The sequence below is a fragment of the Mandrillus leucophaeus genome, unplaced genomic scaffold (assembly GCF_000951045.1).
Source record: "Mandrillus leucophaeus isolate KB7577 unplaced genomic scaffold, Mleu.le_1.0 Scaffold1000, whole genome shotgun sequence".
Classification (NCBI taxonomy): Eukaryota; Metazoa; Chordata; class Mammalia; order Primates; family Cercopithecidae; genus Mandrillus; species Mandrillus leucophaeus.
In genome coordinates, this window is record NW_012098100.1 from 1018820 (window position 1) to 1039699 (window position 20880).

At 41.6% G+C, this 20880-nt stretch overlaps 1 protein-coding gene across 1 annotated transcript in view; it reads left to right on the forward strand.

The window, feature by feature from the left end:
• LOC105534568 (protein Niban-like) overlaps nucleotides 1–20344 on the forward strand; it is a 145343-nt gene extending 124999 nt beyond the window's left edge. The window contains exons 3-6 of the mRNA XM_011973295.1: nucleotides 5227–5357; nucleotides 10656–10787; nucleotides 14604–14718; nucleotides 20040–20344. Of these exons, the coding sequence (XP_011828685.1) occupies nucleotides 5227–5357; nucleotides 10656–10787; nucleotides 14604–14718; nucleotides 20040–20344 (683 nt within the window). The remainder of the gene's footprint in view (nucleotides 1–5226; nucleotides 5358–10655; nucleotides 10788–14603; nucleotides 14719–20039) is intronic.
• Nucleotides 20345–20880: the final 536 nt, after the last annotated feature.

The following is a 20880-nucleotide window of genomic DNA, read 5'->3' on the forward strand; positions in this document are numbered from 1 at the left end:
CTGGAAACAAAAGTGGCAAAATCTGATGATTGGATCTGAGAATGGGGGAGAAGGAGTCAAATGAATGCTGAGTTTTTGAGTCTGCATAGAGTTAATGGCTTCAAAGGGGCCAGCAGAGATTTTCCTTAATTTTGCAAAGGTGAACTGAAGCTAAGTTATATGGACAGAGTAGTCAAAGAGGTGTGTTAGTTTGCTTCCATTGCTATAAAGAAATATCTGAGGCTGGGTAATTTATGAAGGGAAAAAGTGTAGGGTGAGCGTGATGGCTCATGCCTGTAATCCCAGCACTATGGGAGTCAAGGCGGGTAAGTCATTTGAGTCTAGGGATTTGAAACCAGCCTGGGCAACATGGTGAAACCCTGTCTCTACAAAAAATACAAAAATTGGCTGGGTACAGTGATTCACACCTGCAATCCCAGCACTTTGGGAGGCCGAGGCGGGTGGATCACTTGAGGTCAGGAGTTCAAGACCCCCGACTAACATGGTGAAACCCTATCTCTACTAAAAATACAAAATTAGCCAGGTGTGGTGGCACATGCCTGTGATCTCAGCTACTTGGGAGGCTGAGGCAGGAGAATCACTAGAACCCGGGAGGTGGAGGTTACAGTGAGCCGAGATGGCGCCACTGCACTCCAGCCTGGGGGATAAGAGTGAAACTCTGTCTGGAAAAAAAAAAAAACAATTAGCCAGGTGTGGCAGCACGCTCCTATGGTCCCAACTACTCAGGAGGCTGAGATGGGAGGATTGCTTAAGCCTGGGAGGTCAAGCCTGCAGTGAGCTGTGATTGTACCACTGCACTCCAAGCCTGGGTGACAGATTGAGACTATCCCAAAAAAAAAAAAAAAAAAAGAGAGAGAGAGAAAAGAGGTTTAATCGGCTCATGGTTCTTGGTTCTACATCCTGTAGGAAGCATAGTGCTGACATCTGCTTCTGGTGAGGGCCTCAGGAAGCTTACAATCATAGCAGAAGGCAAAGGGGGAGCAGGTGCATCACATGGCAAGAGCTGAGCAAGAGAGAGGAGAAGGTGCCAGGCTCCCTTCAAACAACCAGCTCTCAAGTGAACTAAGGGAACAAGAACTCACCTATCCCCAAGGGGATGGCACTAAGCCATTAATGAGGGATCCGCCCCCATGATCCAAACACCTCCCACCAGGCCCCACCTCCGACATTGGGAGTTACATTTCAACATGAGATTTGCAGGAGACAAAAGATCCAAACTATATCAAGTGGCTTCTTTCAGTGTCAGTGATGATTACCTTGAAGGGTGTTATGAGCAGCTTAGGGTCAAGTGAATTATACTAACGCAATGCCTAGCTCAAGCTGAAACAAACAAGTAGGATTAGAAATAAGTGCCTGTGCCAAAAATACTGGTAGATCAAAATGTGGAAGAATCCCTTCCATTGCTTTTAGTCCTTCCATTATTGAGTAATCTCCTTTCAGTATAAGACCTGGCACTGTGTTTTATAAACACTTTAGGAAAGAGAATGTGATACTAAGTTTGGTGGCAGGGATATGAAAGGAATTCAGTGCTCAAGAATCTGAAAACTGTGATGAACAATGTCGTTTCAGCTGAGGTTATTTTGTGTAGCCCCTGTGGGCTGATCATTTGTTTGAATGTTTTCATTGTGCAATATTAAATAGTAGTCAACATTGATTGATCAACTAATATGTGTCAGGCACTGTCCTAGACAGTTTTCAATATACGGAATATTTTGTTTGCTCCTCGTGAAACCCTGTGATATGGGCATCTTATTATCCTCATTTTGCAGGTGAGAAAATTGAGGTCAGAGAGAGCTCAATGAAACACAGCCCCTAACTTACGCTTTTTGCTTCAGTTCATGAATGTTGTTGTTTTATGTAGTTAGTTTTAATTCAGGAATGCACGGAGGGTCTTCTATGCCAAACCTTTGTGAAAATGTAGGTTGTATTTGTTTGGAGCCTGTGATGGGTGGGGTAGCTCTTCTGTATACAGCAGGGCAGGATGGCCCTAGTGCAAGTCACAGTAAGCAACCTGCTTTTTTTTTCTCCTTAATCCCTTAGTTCAGCTTGAGGACTTTATCCTGGTGCTTGCCTAAGGGACACCCTCGTCACCATTTTAATTATGATCAATTATGGAACATTTTCTGTGTGCCAGCTATCATGCTGAGCACTTTACAGAATTAGTTCATGGAATCATTAGAATAACCTTATGAGGCTGCTACTCTTGTTTTCTTCATTTAACATGTGAGCAGAAAGAAATAACTCACATGAGATCTCACAGCTGGCAAGTAGTAGAGAAGGGATTTGAACCTGTCTGACTCCAGAGTCCATCTTCCTAACCACAGTGGTATTTTGCTCCAACATCAGACTGTTGTTTTTTTTTTAAATTAGAGATAGAGTCTTGCTCTTTTTCCCAGGCTGGAGTACAGTGGTGCAATCATAGCTCATCACAACCTCAAACTCCCAATGCTCCTGCCTCAGCTTCCCAAAGTGCTGGCTTACAAAGCATGAGCCACCAAGCCAGACTGTCCCCTGCCTCAACACCAGACTTTGCTCTCAGTCTTAGGATCCCTACATTGGGTACTAATTTATTTGGATGTAGATAGGTTTAATCTAAAATCCAGATACACTTGCCAAATAACTTTAGGTTTCCCCCCAGAACATATGGTATTGTTAGCTATATCATACGTAGTTTGAACTAGTTTTTAGATTAATTACCTAAAGAAGCTGCAATTGCTTCTTTATAAACGCTACCTGGTGGATGATGTGTTACTGGGACAGTATGCAGATATTCAAATCACAGAAGCATTTTTCTCATATATCAGAAGAGAGCATTATGACACCTCACCAGAAGCAGGGCGTCCCTGGGGGAGGCTTGGTGATGTGGCAGAAAATCAACTTTCAAAGCTTTATAGAGTTTATCATAAAATGACATCCACCTCCTTTCATTTCAATCCAAGTGCTTTCAAGAGTACAAAAATAAACATTAGAAATTAACAGGCTGCTTTTCTGATAGACCAAACAGTAGCTATTTGGACCTAAAGGGCAAATTTTATTCATCATGTATATGTTTTAGTAAAGTGAGATTTGTTCTCATTGTGGGAATTCCCACACTGCCCCACTCCTATGTAAGAAAATTATAGACAAGTATAGAGAATGATGCTGCATAAAAGCTGATAGCATAATAAGCAATTAGAGGATTATAAAGCCTGAGTATATTAAAGTGTTATGCAAATACCAATTAATAGTAATACCATAAACTCACACAGCAAGCAAAAGCATGCCTGATTCAAATTATAGGAGCTTTTATTTGCATTTCTACAGAATCTATTATTAGTGGGTCTCAAAGCACCTTACAAGTAATAATTATTAAAGCTCATAAACCTGACCAGTAAATTTCATGTTATGAAGTAAATATGAAAGAATTCCTCTTTACCTCACATATATTATAAGACCTAAATTCCCAAACAAAAATAGGATTCTCTGCATATGGAGAATATTCATACACTATGGTGTCTTTGGCTATGGTTCTATAGGCTTAGAAATGGGTTGCTATGGATTCAAGGCTTTCCTATTGAGTACCTCAATTTATGTAGCTAGAACTCTTCACTTATTTTTGAAATTTTACCTACGTGATAGCTCTAAACAAATCTTGCTTGTATATTTTAATATCTCTCAATTGACTATAATATCAAATTTTAAAAGCAAAAATGATGTCAAGTTCACGTGCAAGTACTTTAAAATATTTTGGAATATGACATGGAGTTTATTTTTCCTCAAGCTGTACCCTGTTCTGCGGACTCATCGCGTATGAGCACAATCAGTGAAGCCTGTGTTTCTTTCTATACCCTGCAGCAAGCAGTTGAAATGTTGTAAGGGTTTCTAATCTGCATGAGAATGCTCCTACACCCTTTCTCCTCTACTCCTCCTCCTCTCTTCCCTCCTTTGCAATTCCCGTACTCTCTAAAGCTAGCACAGATTGGAAAGGCAAGAATGTTTCAGGTGTCTGACTCTCCCTGTCCCTCCATCTCAAGTCCTCAAGCTTCCCCCACATTCATACTCAGTTTGATTTACTTCTGGTGCTGAGAGTCTGTTTAATATATTGCAGTTTCTAGTCACTGTTGTGAGGCAGCTGGACTTTCGTACTGTACTTATACTTCAATGGCACGCAGATCCAAAGAAATGTGTGGACTAGTGAGCACCTTCCTTTATAATTAGGATGCTGGAGCCTCGAGAGTCGAATGACTTGACTGAGGTTGTGCAGCTGGTTTCTGCCTCACAGAATCGGGGCCAGAGCTCAGGTCTCTAGGCTCTTAAACCAAAGTTTCCCCTTCTGTCTCGTGGTAGTTATATACTGCTTTGAATCACACACACAAATTTTGAACCAGAGACATTGGAGCAGAGTGAGAGGAAATACTTTGCTGATTTTATCCAGGACCGTGAGTCACAAGACTAGAGGTGGAGCCTCAGGGATCTGAAGAAAAAGGGAGTGATGGCCAGATGTGGTGGCTCACGCCTGTAATCCCAGCACTTTGGGAGGCCGAGGTGGGCAGATTACCTGAGGTTGGGAGTTCCAGACCAGCCTGACCAACATGGATAAACCCCTCTACTAAAAACACAAAATTAGCCGAGCATGGTGGCACATACCTGTAATTCCAGCTACTCGGGAGGCTGAGGCAGGAGAATCGGTTGAACCCAGGAGGTGCACGTTGTGGAGAGCCGAGATTGCGCCACTGCACTCTAGCCTGGGCAACGAGAGGGAAACTCCGTCTCAAAAAAAAAAAAGGGAGGAAGTGATGTTTTTGCAGAATTGAAGGGGTAGACCTGGGATTATCATTTGGAGGAAGGAGCTGAATGACTGCACGTCAAGGGGAATAAAGAGGGAGTTGAAGTGGAGACAGGGCAAGGTAGAAGAGCAGTCTTAGGAGGATTAGAAGGATGGTTGAGTTTATGGCCATGGCGATAGGTTATTGATGGAAAATAAAGCAAAACTCAATAGGTTATGGGATGGATGGTCCTTAGGGTCTGTGAAGTCTCTCAGGATGATGCCGGAAGGAGAGGGAGAGATGGGGCATGTGCAGCAGGTAGCAAAGTTCTCCAGGAACACAGACTACTGGCAAATCCCTGGGAGACAGGGGTGACTGGAGGGATGGAAACAGAGAGACTGGAGGGATGGATTTTCGAACTCTGTAGCTAAGTGTAAATTCTGTGCTATACTTCAGAATTCTAATTTTCATATTTTTCTAGGGAAAACTGAGGCTGCCATCAAAAACTTCAGTCCCTACTACAGTCGTCAGTACTCTGTGGCTTTCTGTAATCATGTGCGCAGTGAAGTAGAACAGCAAAGAGATTTAATGTCACAGTTTTTGAAGACCAAGGTAAGCCATGGATATTTGGTTTACATGGTTTTTCCCTTGAAGAAGGCTATATAGCACACAATATTTCTGAAATAAACAATAATTTGAATGGCAGTTTTAAAAACTCTGCTCTAAAGTCGTTTCATACTCAAAAAACTCTATTTGCCTGGAAGTTGGAATGTATGATTTCTTTTTGCTGATAACAATCCATATAAAAAGGAAATTAGCATGAATCCAATATTGTTATGTATTTTTCCCACATGGATGCTTTGTTTGTATCAGAAAATTTGACTTGCTGTCATGAAGTTTTGGTCATTGATCAAATATGAGTTTCTCTTTGAACCCCCTAATTTATTATTACTCCTTTGCTCCGTTATAATAAGCAACACCACCTCAACAAATGTTTGTTAGCACCTACTATGTGCTAGGCTATAGTCCAAGAACTGGGGAATTAAGACAAGTTCTCTGCCTTCCTGAAGTTTATATTCACATGCAGGAAACAGACAACAAACAAGCTAATATCAGATGACATCAGATAATAATAAATGCTAAAAAGAAAAATAAAGCAAGAGACTTATTTTATTTTTGAGATGAAGTCTCGCTCTGTGGTTCAGACTAGAGTGCAGTGGTGCAGTCGCAGCTCACTGCAACCTCTGCTTCCCGGGTTCGAGTGATTCTCCTGCCTCAGCCTCTCGACTAGCTGGGATTACAAGTGTGTACCACCACACCCAGCTAATTTTTGTATTTTTAATAGAGACAAGATATTCACCATATTGGCCAGGCTGGTCTTGAACTCCTGACCTCAAGTGATCCACCTGCCTCGGCCTCTGAAAGTGCTGGGATTACAGGTGTGAGCCACCATGCCCAGCCTAGAGCCGTGTTTTAGAGAAGGTGGTTAGGGGAACCCTCTGTGGAGATAACATTTAAGCAGAAACTGGAGTATAATGAGAGTAGACTCTGTGAATATTCATGGGAAGAGTATTCCAGGCCTATGGAACAGCAAGTGTGAAGACCTTGCCACACAGGGGGAAGGTTGGTCTGCTGGGAGTACTGTGAGTGAGGGAGGAGGGGCGAACAATGACAGCATAGAGATAGGTCAGGACCACATCATGTCAACCTGTGGATCACAATAGGGTTTTGATTTTGTTTTGTGTTGGGAAGTCCCACTGGAGGGTTTTGAATACAGAGTGACATATAATTTTAGGTGATCTGTCTGGCTTCTCTGTAGAGAATAGACTATGGGGCAAGAGGGGAGAATGGAAACTGGCGAGCAGGATATTGTAGCATCCAAGGGAAGAATGATGCCAAATTGGACTGGGGTGATGATGGCCATGGTTGTGAGGAGAGGTGTTTATGATCGAGCTGACAGAACATACTGTTGGGTTGGGTGTGAGATAATAGAAGAAGAGAGAAATCAGTGATGACTTCTTGGTTTTTAACCAGAGCAAATAAGTGGATGGAGTTGCCTTTTACTTAGAAGGAAGAGTCGGAGTGAATGGGATCACGAGTTCCCTTTTGACCATGTTAAGTTTGAGATGCTAGTTTTACATACGCCTGTGGAAATGTTGAATAGGCCATTGGATGTTTTCATTTGGAGCTCAGCAGAGTGATTGAGGCTGGAAAATAGAAATGTGGAAGTTGTTAGCTTATAACTGGTATTAAGGCCATGGGCCACAAAAGAGGGAAAGAATATAGACAGAGAAAAGAAACAGTACACTGGCCCCTTCAGCATTGCGAAATCAGAAAAAGGAAAACGATCCAGCAAAATGGACTAAGAAGAAACAGTCTATGGAGTAGGAGAAAAATCAGAAAAGTATAATGTACCAGAAGGCAAATAAAAAAGGGATTTCAGAATTAAGAACTCAATCCCATTTATAATAGCCACCCCCACCGAACACCCCCACCCCCACCCACACACACACACACACACCCCCCCACACACACACCTCTAGGAATACATTTAACCAAGGAGATGAAAGATCTCTACAAGGACTACAAAACCTGGATGAAAGAAATTGTAGACAACACAAACTAATGGAAACACATCCCATGCTGACAGATTGGAAGAATCACTATCATTAAAATGACCATATTCACCAGAGCAATATACAGCTCCAATTCAATTGCTATCAAATTACCAATGTCATTTTTCACAAAATTAGAAAAATTAATCCTAAAGTTCATATGGAACAAATAAAAGCCCGAATAGCCAAAGCATGCCCAAGCAAGGGAACAAATCTGGAGGCATCACATTGCCTGACTTCAAATTATACTACAAGGCTATACTAACTTAATCAACAGGCACTGAGACAAAAATAGACATGTAGACCAATGGAACAGAATAGAGAACCCAGAAATAAAGCCACATACCTACAACCAACTGATCTTTGATAAAATCAACAAAAATAAATAATGAAGAAAGGATACCCCATTCAATAAAAGGTGCTGGAAAAACTGACTAGCCATATGTAGAAGAAGGAAACTGGACCCCTATCTCTCACTATGTACAAAAATTAACTTGAGACGGATTAAAAACCTAAATGTAAGACCTGAAACTATAGAAATCTTAAAATAAAACTTAGGAAAAACTCTTCTGGACATTTTAGGCAAAGAATTTGTGGTGAAGACCCCAGAAACAAATGCAACAAAAATAGACAAATGAGACTTAGTTATACTAAAAAGCCTATATACAAAAAAAGAAATAGTCAATGAAATCAACAGGTAACCTACAAAATGGGAGAAATATTTGCAAATTATGCCTCTAACAAAGGACTAATGTCCAGAATCTACAAGAAACTCAACAAGAAAAAATAGCCCCATTAAAAACTGGGCAAAGGACATGAACAGACATTTCTCAAAAGAAGACATACAAGTGGACAACAAACACATGAAAACATACTCAGCATCACTAATCATCAGATAAGTGTGTATTAAAATCACACCGGCCGGGCACGGTGGCTCATGCCTGTAATCCCAGCACTTTGGGAGGCCGAGGTAGGTGGATCACCTGAGGTCAGGAGTTCAAGACCAGCCTGGCCAACATGGCGAAACCTTGTCTCTACTAAAAATACAAAAATTAGCCAGGCGTGGTGTCACATGCCTGTAATCCCAGCTACTCAGGAGGCTGAGGCAGGAGAATCACTTGAACCCGGGAGGTTGCAGTGAGCCGAGATCACGCCCCTGCACTCCAGCCGGGATGACAGAGTGAGACTCTGTCAGAAAACAAACATAAAACAACAACAAACCACACCAAGATATCATCTTACACCAGTAAGAATTGCTGTCATTAAAAAGTCAAAAAATAACGAATGATGTAGATGTGGAGAAAAGGAAATGCTCATACACTGTTAGTAGGAATGTAAATTAGTTCAACCCCTAGGGAAAACAGTATGGAGATACCACAAATAACTAAAAAAGAACTATCATTCGACTCAGCAATCCTACTACTGGGTATCTACCCAAAGGAAAAGAAATCATTATATAAAAAAGACTCCTGTACGTGTATGTTTATCACAGCACTGTTTTTAATAGCAAAGTCATGGAACCAACCTAAGTATGCACCAGTGGTTGACTGGATAAAGAAAATGTGGTCTATATACACCACAGGATGCTACACAGTCATAGAAAAGAACAAAATCCTATCCTTTGCAACAACATGGATGGAGCTGGAGGCCATTATCCTAAGTGAACTAACTCAGAAACAGAAAATCAAATACCACATGTTTTCACTTATAAGCAGGAGCTAAGTAATGGGTACACATGGACATAAAGATGGAGAGAATAGACTCTGGAGACTCCAAAAGTGGAGAAGGTGGGAGGGGAATGAGGATTGAAAAATTACCTGTTGGGTACAATGTTCAAGATTTGGGTGATGGGTACACTAGGAGCCCAATCCCCACCCTTACACTTAATTCCCATGTAAGAAACACACGTACCCCTTGAATATAAAATTTTTAAAACTAAAAATGAAAAAGAAGGTGTTTCAAGAGAGAATAAGTGATAAGTGAGTCACATAATGCTGAGAAGTTAACCAATATATTTAGCAGCATGAGTACATAGGGATAAGTGATTGCTTTCCCTCATAAAACAGTGATCTCAAAATGTGGGGAGCTTGTTAAAATGCACATTCTGGCCCACTGCCCCAGAGATTTTGATGTAGTAAGTCTATGGTGAGGCCCCATTTTTAACAAGCTTATCAGTTGATTGAGTGGCCCAGATTTTAAGAAAAGTTGCACATAAGAACTACGAAGTTCATCTTATACCATGGTTTCAGTTTCATTTAAAGAGAAGAGATTCTCTTTTACCTTTTAATGAGGCAAGATAGGAGACTGCCGCATTATCTGTCAGGTTAGAATATTAAGCGCTGGAATTTGGAAGGGTATTTGTTTCATCCCTTAGATGATTCTTAAAAGAGATGGGCATACCTATTTTTTTTTCTGTATAGTTCATTTAAAATTTTACTTGAAAGTAGAGGGGTAAGTTTCTGAAGGCACTATGATTTTTTAGTAAAGGGAAAATAGATGTAAATTCAGTGACACATAAAAGACAAGAGGCCCATTTGTATATTTTGAAATAATTTGAGAATTACACAATGAAGCAGGATGGGAATTATCCTTACACAGTTAACCCAATGGAAGACCTAACTAGGAATCTAATGGAAATGCCTGTACAGTACATATATCACCATGGTTAATGAAAAATCCTCAAACTTTTAAGTAGAAGAGGTAGAACTGAGGTGTTCTGACTTGATACCTGCTTATTCTTTAACCAAATAGCAAACACAATCTCCTTGAGTAGCATGGAGAGGGGTCCCCATGGCTTTGGGTTTAAGAAAACCATTGAGCATTAGAGGCTGCATCGGCAGGTGTATTGAATAGGAGAACGGTCTGTTAATTCTCCTGCTTTGTGGGGATTAACCCTGAGACATGTTCAGACATATCCTTGTGGATATCCACACTTATACTTTCCTGCCTCACTCCCTCTCTCCTATAGAGTTTATCAAGCATTTATTGAGTGCCACGTGTATGCAAGGCATAACCTTAAGTAATAACTATAATTCCTTCTACCATATGCTTCTGTTCCTACAGCATAATAGAGGGAAATGAAAATCATAAAAATACCAATAAGACAAATATTTACATTGGGTCAAGTGGAGCAGGAAAGGGAAATTGTAGAAGGAGAAGAGGAAGCAACAGTTTCCCCAGGATCTCAGTGGAAGATAGTTTCCTCAACTATTCCTTGAAATACCATGGGTAACTTAGTGGTAACAAGGAGTGTTATCATTTGTTGTGATAGTTAATTGTGTTCATCTTCTTTAAGCCGCCATTGACGCCTGGAACTATTTTGTATGAAGCAGAGCTATCACAATTTTCTGAAGACATAAAGAAGTGGAAGGAGAGATACGTTGTAGTTAAAAATGATTATGCTGTGGAGAGCTATGAGAATAAAGAGGTAAGATACTTCTTTGTTACCACTGGTTCTTGCACTATTCTTAAAAGTTTAGCTGGGTTGATTGGTGTGCCCTCTCCTTGGAGACTGATTCATTCAGTTAGCACTCATTCATGTAAGTACCTGTTTCAGCTAACAGATACTGATTGAATGCCTGCTGCATATCAAGTGTTATACAAGGTTCTGGGTATGCAGCAGTTGGTAAGACAGATGCTTGCTGTCTAGTGGCAAGGTAGACTTTGAACAGGTGATTACAAGTGAATATGAAGATAGAAGGACCAGTATTTGGCACAGGAGCCTTTCCTATGATCATTCAGCCTCGAGATCTTTCTCAGCCACTGTCCTGATGTCTCTGCTCTATGTCCCTGTCTTCCCACTCTGAAGCCCTGTACGTGACAGGTGGCTGAGGAGTTGTTTCATAGGTTGTCATTAAATTTGAATCTGCCTGGGTTTGCCCGGGTTCCTAGGAATTCAGAATGCCTCACATACTTTATTCCCATGGAGGTATTTTTGTTTTCCGTTTAACTTTTTTTCTGGTTATTTCATTATTTTCCTTATCTGTAAAATGTGAAGATGAGATAATGGGTGTAAAGCATTCAGCACCTGGGAGGACTTCAGTTTTTATTGGTTCCCATTTCTTTCCTTATGTAGGGAGGTAGTGTGGTACAGGGGAAAAAATATCAGGCAGTGAATTTGGCAAACTAAAGGTTAGGTCGAGTTGTGCCATTAACTAGAAGTGAACTCATTGACAAGTGACTTCTGTCTTCAGGCCTCAACAAAGCTAAACAGTTAAGTCAAATGATCCCACTGTCCTCCCAGATCTCATACTGTACACATTTTTTTAGTCTACATAGACCCTCAAGCTCCCTTTGAAATGAACAGGTACTATTTATCAGTGAAGGATAGTGACAGAGTTAAAACTCTGCTCTCTGGCCTCTAAGCTCAAGAATAGTCAAGACGGCTGGGTGCAGTGGCTCATGCCTGTAATCTCAGCACTTTGGGAGGCCGAGGCAGGCAGGTCAACTGAGGTCAGGAGTTCGTGATCAGCCTGGCCAACATTTTGAAACCCCATCTCTACTAAAAATACAAAAATTAACTGGGCGTGCTAGTACATCCCTGTAGTCCCAGATACTCAGGTGGGTGAGGCAGGAGAATCACTTGAACTCGGGAAGTGGAGGTTGCAGTGAGTCGAGATCATCCTACTGTACTCCAGTCTGGGTGATGGAGCGAGACTCCATCTCAAAAAAAAAGAAAGAGTAGTCAAGATAGTCTTCATAGAGAACTGTGAGGGGTACTCCTGATGCTAAACCATTAGGAAGAGGTTTCAGACTGACAGACCAATCTGTTTCCTTCCCATTTCTCATGGAAAATAGAAATAAAATATACTACAAATTTGTTTCACAAGCTACCAGGCAAAGCTCAAGTGCTCTCTTGGGTAGACTTACTCTTTTTAACATTTATTAAGCTAATATTTTCTCTGCTTATCAATATTAGGATTTTATTCAACACTTGATGTGTACTCAGCAACAAAGTATCAATACGCTACAAATAATAATAACAAGTCACCTTATGTTTTGTACGACCCATTACAATGTCCTTTCAGAAGAGCTTGAGGAGGGACAGTGTAGCGTAATATGGCCCATATTTAGGCCTTTGACTCATACCTTTACCACTTACTTACTAGATATGCGCCCTTGCCTAAGTTAGAAATCTTGAGCCTCGGTTTTCTCGTCTATGAAATGAGATCCGCGTGATTTCTTTGCCATGGTGTTGAGCGGAGTAAGTGAATGAATGTACTGAAGCATTTAGCATACGGCTGGGCCTGTGGTCAAGCTAGAGCTGGGTGTGGAGCAGTTGTTGGTATGATTACTACTAACCCATTGGGAGGAAACAGCCCTAGATCTTGTTCTTGGATTTATTAAAGTTTTTCACTGCATTTAACACTAACTGAAGTTTCATTTCGAATCAAATGTTGGTGTTTTTCCTCTTTTCACTTATTTCAGCTTGCTCTCTCAGCTTGCAGTTTGTACATTGCACTGCTTTTTCTTTGTTCATCATTTTTAACTGAACCTGTTCACATTGTTAAGATATGGTGACTGAAGTTGGTAATAACCAAGTATTTTTTAAAACTTGGAATTTTTTAAAGTTCATGCAGTTTGTCATAATTTCTCAAAGTTTTAATAATATATATTTTTTTAGTTTATGGAAGTATCTTATAAAATTATATCTAAGAATTACACATTAAGTACCTGTAAATTGTCTACTGTTTTATTTAGAGTCCAATTTTGGCTGGCAATTAAACAGGAAAAGTAAAACATTCTCACTTGATAATCAGTATCTATTTTGTGTGCACTGGGCCTGGACAGACATGAATATGAATCCTGGATGTGTCACCTCCTCACTGCTGGGCCATGGGCAAGTTATTCAGTTTCTTTGCGCTTCACATTTCCCGTTTGAAAAATGGAGATAACATCTAATGCATAGTACCGTTTTGAGGATTAAATGGTATAATGCTTATAAAAGCCAATATTGGAGCCTGTTATAACTAATAATACAATTCACTTTTGAGTCCAGTCTAAATAAAATTGCTTCTAAATCGTCTTAATATCATATAAGTTTAGATTCTTCTCTCAATATTATTGTTTCACTATAATGTAGCTCTGTGGGAGTGCTTAGAGCTTTTTAAGGTATTATTTCATGAGGAACTCTCAATTATGTAGAGATCCTCCTTCCTGGGTTAATCATTCATTCAGAAGAGTCCTCCAGTCTTCCTTCTTAGGGTGAATAGGTCAGACTGCCAGAATTCTGTGATAGTGGGTATGTTCTGCTTCCCTGACATGCTTAAGCAGTTGATTAATGGTTGTTACAAGTATGAAGACAAGCCTTTTAGATATCTGAGAGTTTGTTTTATTTGGATCTCTTCACTATCTTACTGCTGCAGAATATGTTACCGTTACTCTGATTATATTGGTCAGATCAACATTATTTAGTTATTTCCAAGAGTACATTCTAGATTTTGGGTTTCAAAGTTTCTTAGTTTCAATTCTCAATGTGCCTTTAGATTACTAGTTGCAGAATTTTGCCTTGACTTTAGCCCTCCCGTCAGATGCACATACTTAAATTTTATCTTACCTGTCTGTCCTTGTGGGCATACGTGCTTACCAAACTGCTTTAGCAATGCCCTGTGCCTCTTTTCTGTGTCTCAAATAGCAGAGCTTCTTGTCTGCTGGCCAGAATTTTTTCTGATGTCACAATGCTGTACTTTCATCTCAACCATTTTGCTGCAAAACAGTTTCACATCTGAGGGCAAAGTAGTGGCATATTTTATGCCAACATTTTAATGTTTTGATGAAAATCCATGGTAACTATCATTGCCGCTACGTGTTCCACAGTCTCATGAGTCATCATATGTGGCCCACGTCAGTCACCAAGCATTCTGTGCAGTATTTCTGTGATCGTCACCTTTGTGGTTATTATCAGAATGATTTAGGTGTTAGCATCTGAAATGACAAATGTGGTAGGGACTTTCTGAGTTACTGAGATTATGTTTTCCACGTTCGAGAACATACTTAGGGTGAATCTCCCTGAGATTAGGGACTCTGATTTACCATGTTGTGACCGTCACATGAAAGTATTAAAATATTACTTTGCCATTAGCAGGTATTCAAAACATATTTTTTGAATAAATGACTGTAACTCAATAACATAGTATGGGGATTGCTATCTCTGAAAGTCTGAATCTGTCTATTTGTTTTATTCCTGGTATTTTCCAAAAATCAAATGGGGAAAAACATATTCCTGTATGCTTTCCTCCCCCAGGCCTATCAGAGAGGAGCTGCTCCTAAAAGCCGAATTCTTCCAGCTGGTGGCAAGGTGTTAACCTCAGAAGATGAATATAATCTATTGTCTGATAGGCATTTCCCAGACCCTCTTGGTGAGTTGCTGATCATTCTTTTCCAAGGCAAAATGACTAAGCTTCTTTGTTTAGCAGAGCAGTGTTTCTCAGTGAAGGAGAGGGATTTCCCTCCAGGGACATTTGGCAGCATCTGGAGACATTTTTGTTTGTCACAACTGGAAGGAGGGTGCTATGGCATTTAGTGAATAGAGGCCAGGGATGCTACGAAACATCCTACCACGCACAGGACAGACCCTAACAACGAAGAGTTATCTGGCATAAAGTATCAGTAATGCCAAGGTTGAGAAACCCTGGGCTAGACACTCATGCCCCATAGACAAGTGGAAGATGTGATTTCTATAGTTTAGGAAAACATTTTACCACTTCCATTATTTCTAATCCCATTCAATAATACACAGTCAGCCTCTGTGTTTCTAGCGCATGGAAAATGTGCTATCAGCCAGGTATCTTGAAGCTTTTGGAATATATTGCAGGCTTTGATAGCACTCCACAAGGCAGCAGAAATCAACAGGTAGGGCCCACTCCATGACATGTACAATCCCATCTTTTAGTAAGCAAGCCTGGACCTGTCAGGGAATACTATTTTTCTAATTTTAGGATGATATACAACTAAATACCCTAAATAGACCAGAAACCTTTTAATCAGTGTTCCAGTAACTCATAGCTACTGTGAAAAAAAGAAAAAAAAAAAAGCATTGCATTAATTTGCATATCTATAAATAAAGCTGGGATGCTGCCATGGAAAGACAATTGGGAGACTGGATTTTTATCTAGTTCTGGCTGTGCCACTTACCAAATGCTTTAGCTTAGCCGGCTGCTGAACAGTTCTGGTTTCTATTTCTTCAACTCAAAAACAGGGCTTTGAACTTAAAAACCTAGAAATGTCTTTCTAGCTCTAACTTTCTTTGATTCTCATTCATTCCACTTTTTACATATGGAGAAATGATGGCTAATATATAGACCAAATAGGACATTTCATAGAGATTCATGAAGTGTGGATAATGTAATAACTCCATTTGGCTTTGCGTAAATCATACTACCCAGTAATTACTTGGTTCCTGAAGAGAGCCCTGGTTCTTATTAATGGACATAATAATTTAATTAGAATTTATGGAGAAAAACGTAATCATTTTATCAATTGTTATTTCAGTGCTGACTGCTTAGCATAGTGTTTTTAATAACACAATTACGGGATTGGTACATGGACCGTAAACCAAGATTAACAAATTATTACTAAGTAATTCATGCTAAAACAACATTTTATTGCACTATGCATATTATTATATTTTCTTTTACATCTACTTATATGCCCTTGGAGGTGGAGCTGCAGCTAGAAATGGGAATACCAACATGTTGACTCATCCAAATCTCTCTCAAACTTTCCAATGAAATCAGTCAGAAGAGACAATATGTTTATTGATTTATTGCTGAAATCATATTGGAAGGAATGAAAAGGACTAAAAAACACAAGTCCTGTGTGATTAATCCCAGTTGGCCCAAGACTTCAGATTGGGGCATTTCAATGACTTTTTAAAATTGTGTGGTGTGACCTTCTGACTTTTAAAATAGAATATTCTACAGTAGATCAGTTGTGATATTCTTGTAACTCAGAAAAAATTCACTGATGCCATCTGGAAAATTGTTGTAAAAGGTTGAGAGATAACTAGACGCTAATAGGAATGAATTTTATGGGCTTGTTGAGGCTTTTTAAATGCAAAGGGTCAATGTTGCTTTTAGTTGCTTGTACAAAATTGTGGCATTCTTGGAGAGGGCAAGGAGGATTGATAGAACCATGTCAATGAAGAAGACTGACTCTGTGATATTATTTCTACTGGAAAGAATAAAGGCATAATAAAGATGGGAGGCTTATGAATAAGTGCATTTCTTGGAAAAAGCACTAGAGGCTTATGAATAAGTGCATTTCTTTTTCTTTTCTTTTCTTTTCTTTTTTTTTTTTTGAGACAGAGTCTCGCTCTGTAGCACAGGCTGGAATGCAGTGGTGTGATCATGGCTCACTGTAGCCTCAACCTCCTGGGCTCAAGTAATCCTCCCATCTCAGCCTCTTGAGTAGCTGGGACCACAGCTACATGCCACTATGCCCAGAAAAACAAAATGAAACAAAAAAACAAAAAAGGAATTGCAGAAACAATGGTCTTACTCTGTTGTCCAAGCTGGTCTTTAACTCCTGAGCTCAAGTGACCGTCCTGCCTTGGCCTCCCAAAGTGCTGGGATTATAGGCATAAGCCACCATGCCTGGCCAATAAGTGTATTCTTTACAGAGTGTTCAGCTAAGTTGATAACAGAAAAAAACGGCCCCATGTTTTGTTAAAGTAATTCACTTGTTTGGCATTTTACTGGTTAGCATCTGGTTCACTGCATACAACAAAAAACTCAAAGTTTTATTATTTCACTAAAGATATTTGAATATTCGTCCAGGGCTGATGTGGACTAAATTTGTCAGAAGCTCAGGCTTTTTCTTGCTTTCTCCCCCTTTGTTTCTAGGTTGTGGTCCCTATTGGCAGAGTCCAGGGTGGCTGCTGAGCTCCTACCATAGCGTTCTCATTCCAGATAATAGGGAGGAGAAAAGGAAAGGAGGGGGGTCCAGTCACTTTCTTTAGAGATACCTCCAGGAAGTTTCATATGCCACTTCAGTTTATATCTTACTGGACAGATCTTAGTAGCTGTGGGCTCACCAAGCTGCAAGGGAGGCTGGAAATGTAGTCTTAGTTTATGTAGTCACTTGCCCATCTAAAAATCAGGGGCCTTATTCTCACCAGAAAGTGAAATAGATATCATGTTACAACTATAGGTGTCCCTATAGCATTCAATCATTCATTCATTTGCTCATTTTCATGTTGATTCATTCCCAGCATTGTGCTAGGTCCTGGTAGGCCACGGCTTGTGTTCGCGGTGCATTCTGCTCTGTTACCTTCAGATTCCGGGACACTGGAACCGAGCTCCCATACATCCCCAGGAATTTATTCTTCGTTTAAACCAATCCTGATTGATTGATTGATTGATTTCGAGATGGAGTCTCGCTCTGTCACCCAGGCTGGAGTGCAGTGGCGTGATCTCAGCTCACTGCAACCTCTGCCTCCCGGGTTCAAGCATTTTTCCCGCCTCAGCTTCCTGAATAGCTGGGATTACAGGTGCGCACCACCATGCCCGGCTAATTTTTGTATTTTTAGTACAAACGGGGTTTCACCATGTTGGCCAGGCTGGTCTCGAACTCCTGACCTCATGATCCACCCTCCTCGGCCTCCCAAAGTGCTGGGATTACAGGCGTGAGCAATTCTGATTTATTAATTTGCCAGAATTGACACGGTTCTGTAGCCTCCCATGTGGTTATGATTCATTTCCCTGTATTCCCAGTGCTTCCAATGGTCTCTTAGAGAGACCCTCTTCCTTACCTTTCCCTGAGATTGGCGCCTAATACATATGCAGGAAGTACAGAACTAACATTTTCTTCTGCTTGTTCTCTGTGACTCTGGAAAAAGCTGGGACTCTTTTAACCAAGTGCAATATCATGTAATAGGAATGCATGGAAAGGAGTAAAGTTTAGGTAGGGGTTCTGAATAGTAGTGGGTTTAAAATGAGTTTCTTGGAATTGATTTTGAGGGAAGAGGTAAAAGTCCCATTGTCTAGGGCTTTAAAAAATATCCTAGGCCAACACAGCATATTTTTCACTCAACAAACTGAAGTTGAACATCTGCTGTGTTCCATGACTGTGCTATGGGCTAAGGATGCAAAGCTCTGGAAGATGCAGTCTGCGTCTCTCGGCACTCACAGTGGGTAGCAGTTGTTCTCTCTGGGGAGGAGAACAGCCCGGGAATCCATCTCACTCCCTTTCCCCACCTCCCCACCTTGAGTATGGGTGCTGGGCATGAAAACAGGTCATTGTAGTATTTGGGGAGAACAGGGTAGGGAGCACCTAACTCTGTCTCTGGTGGCAGTGGGATGTGCCAGCAAAGGTATCCCAGAGGAGTGGCTTTTGAACTGACTTTTGAAGGATGAATGAGAATTTTTTTATGGAAAGCATGATGGAAAGGAAGGAAGAGAGGATTCTTTGGACTGTAGGAACAATATAACAAGTCATGGAATGGGTGAACACACCCTGGGAGGGTACAGGCAGAGCGGAGGGGAGGCCAGCACAGAACGGGGCAGGCACCAATGCTTAGCGAGGAGATGGAGAGAGTCAGCAGAGGAACCAATAAAGGTGATAAAGAAGAAACAAAATTTTACACAGCATGAAGGAAACCAGGAGAGAGGCACTCCTGGAAGTCATGGGGAGAGAATGTTTTCAAAGAAGGGATAATTAGCAGCAGCAAATATTTCAAGTCAGATGAAAAGAAGCAGCCATAGGCTGGCAGTCAGGATGACATAAGTGGCTTTAGCAGTTGGGTTTCAGGAGTTGGTAGGGACAGGAATCAGAGTGAGGTGAGAATAAGGTTGATGGCATAAAAACAGCAAGTGGTGTTTGGTAGTGACGGGGAGGAGGGAGAGAGTGCAGGGCAGAGAGCAGCACTGTTGGAGCTGGAGCCTGCAGGGCCAGTAGAGTGAGGGGCTGCACAGGTGGTCAGTGGCCTGCAGAGGGCCAGGAGGGCAGACGGAGCTCTGTTTGTGGGTCTTTAGACATAAGGAAGTTGAGAAAGATTGTGCCCAGGCTGGGCGCGGTGGCTCATGCCTGTAATCCCAGCACTTTGGGAGGGCAAGTCACGTGGCTCGCTTGAGCTCAGGAGTTTGAGATTAGCCTGGGCATCATGGCAAAACCCTGTCTCTACAAATAATACAAAAAAACTAGCCGAGTGCGGTGGCTCATGCCTATCATCCCAGCTACTCGGGAGGCCGAGGTGGGCAGATCACTTGAGGTCAGGAGCCTGGCCAACAAGGTGAAACCCTGTCTCTACTAAAAAGACAAAAATTAGCTGAAGGTGGTGGTATGTGCCTGTAATCCCAGCTACTTGGGAGGCTGAGGCAGGAGAATCATTTGAATCTGGGAGGTGGAGGTTGCAATGAGCAAAGATTGTGCCACTGCACTACAGCCTGGGCAACAGAGCGAGACTCTGTCTCAAAAAAAAGAAAACATTGTGTTCCTGGTATCCTCACTGTCCCCGTGGTGTTGGGTAGGAGGCCAGGCAGCCAGCGGCAGTGGAACAGGACAAGCTGGTGGAGGGATGCCAGAGGAGCTGGTGCTCCCAGTTTCCCTACCCTGTGAAAATATCTCACCGACTTTCCATCCCATGCCCTGCCCCAGATAGTTACCCTCACAACCTGAAACACATATTTGAAGTAAGAGATACACGTTTGAAAAGGTATTTGTGTTTTCAATATTTCTTTAGCCTCCAGTGAGAAGGAAAATGCTCAGCCCTTCGTGGTCCTGCCCAAGGAATTCCCAGTGTACCTGTGGCAACCCTTCCTCAGACACGGCTACTTCTGCTTCCACGAGGCTGCTGACCAGAAGAGGTTTAGTGCCCTCCTGAGTGACTGCATCAGGCATCTCAATCATGGTATGGCGCGGCTCCCCTCCTCGTCTCCGGGGCGGGAAGTGGGGCAGCCCTCGCTGAGTTGTCCTGGTCCATCATCTGTTGCAGTGATTCTTAGAAAGAACCGCAGATTGGCCAAGTGCAGTGGCTCATGGCTGTAATCCCAGCACTTTGGGAAGCCGAGGCCAACAAATCACGAGGTCAGAAGTTCGAGACCAGCATGGCCAGTATGGTGAAGTCCCATCTCTACTAAAAATACAAAAAAAATTTAGCTGGACGTGGTGGTGGGCACCTGTAATCCCAGCTATGTGGGAGGCTGAGGCAGGAGAATTGCTTGAACCTGGGAGGCAGAGGCTGTGGTGAGAAGAGATTGTGCCACTGCACTCCAGCCCAGATGACAGCGTGAGCCTCCGTCTCAAAAAAAAAAAAAGAGCCACAAATGGTGCTGTCCCAGGGAAGAAGGGGGAAACAGGTAAAGGGAGAGTTCTACGCACAAGGAACCTAACCTGCTTGCTGGTTTTCAGGCGGGTCTGGGAGGCCCCGGTGAAGCATAACATGGGGCAGTTATCTGGCCAGAAGTTGGTGGGGGCATTCTGACTGCCCTGAGTTTATCCATGTAGACCATTTGGCATATACTTTACTCTCCTTCTTCCTGATTTAAAAAAATCTAAATGCCAGCAAGAACGTGCCAGTTTTC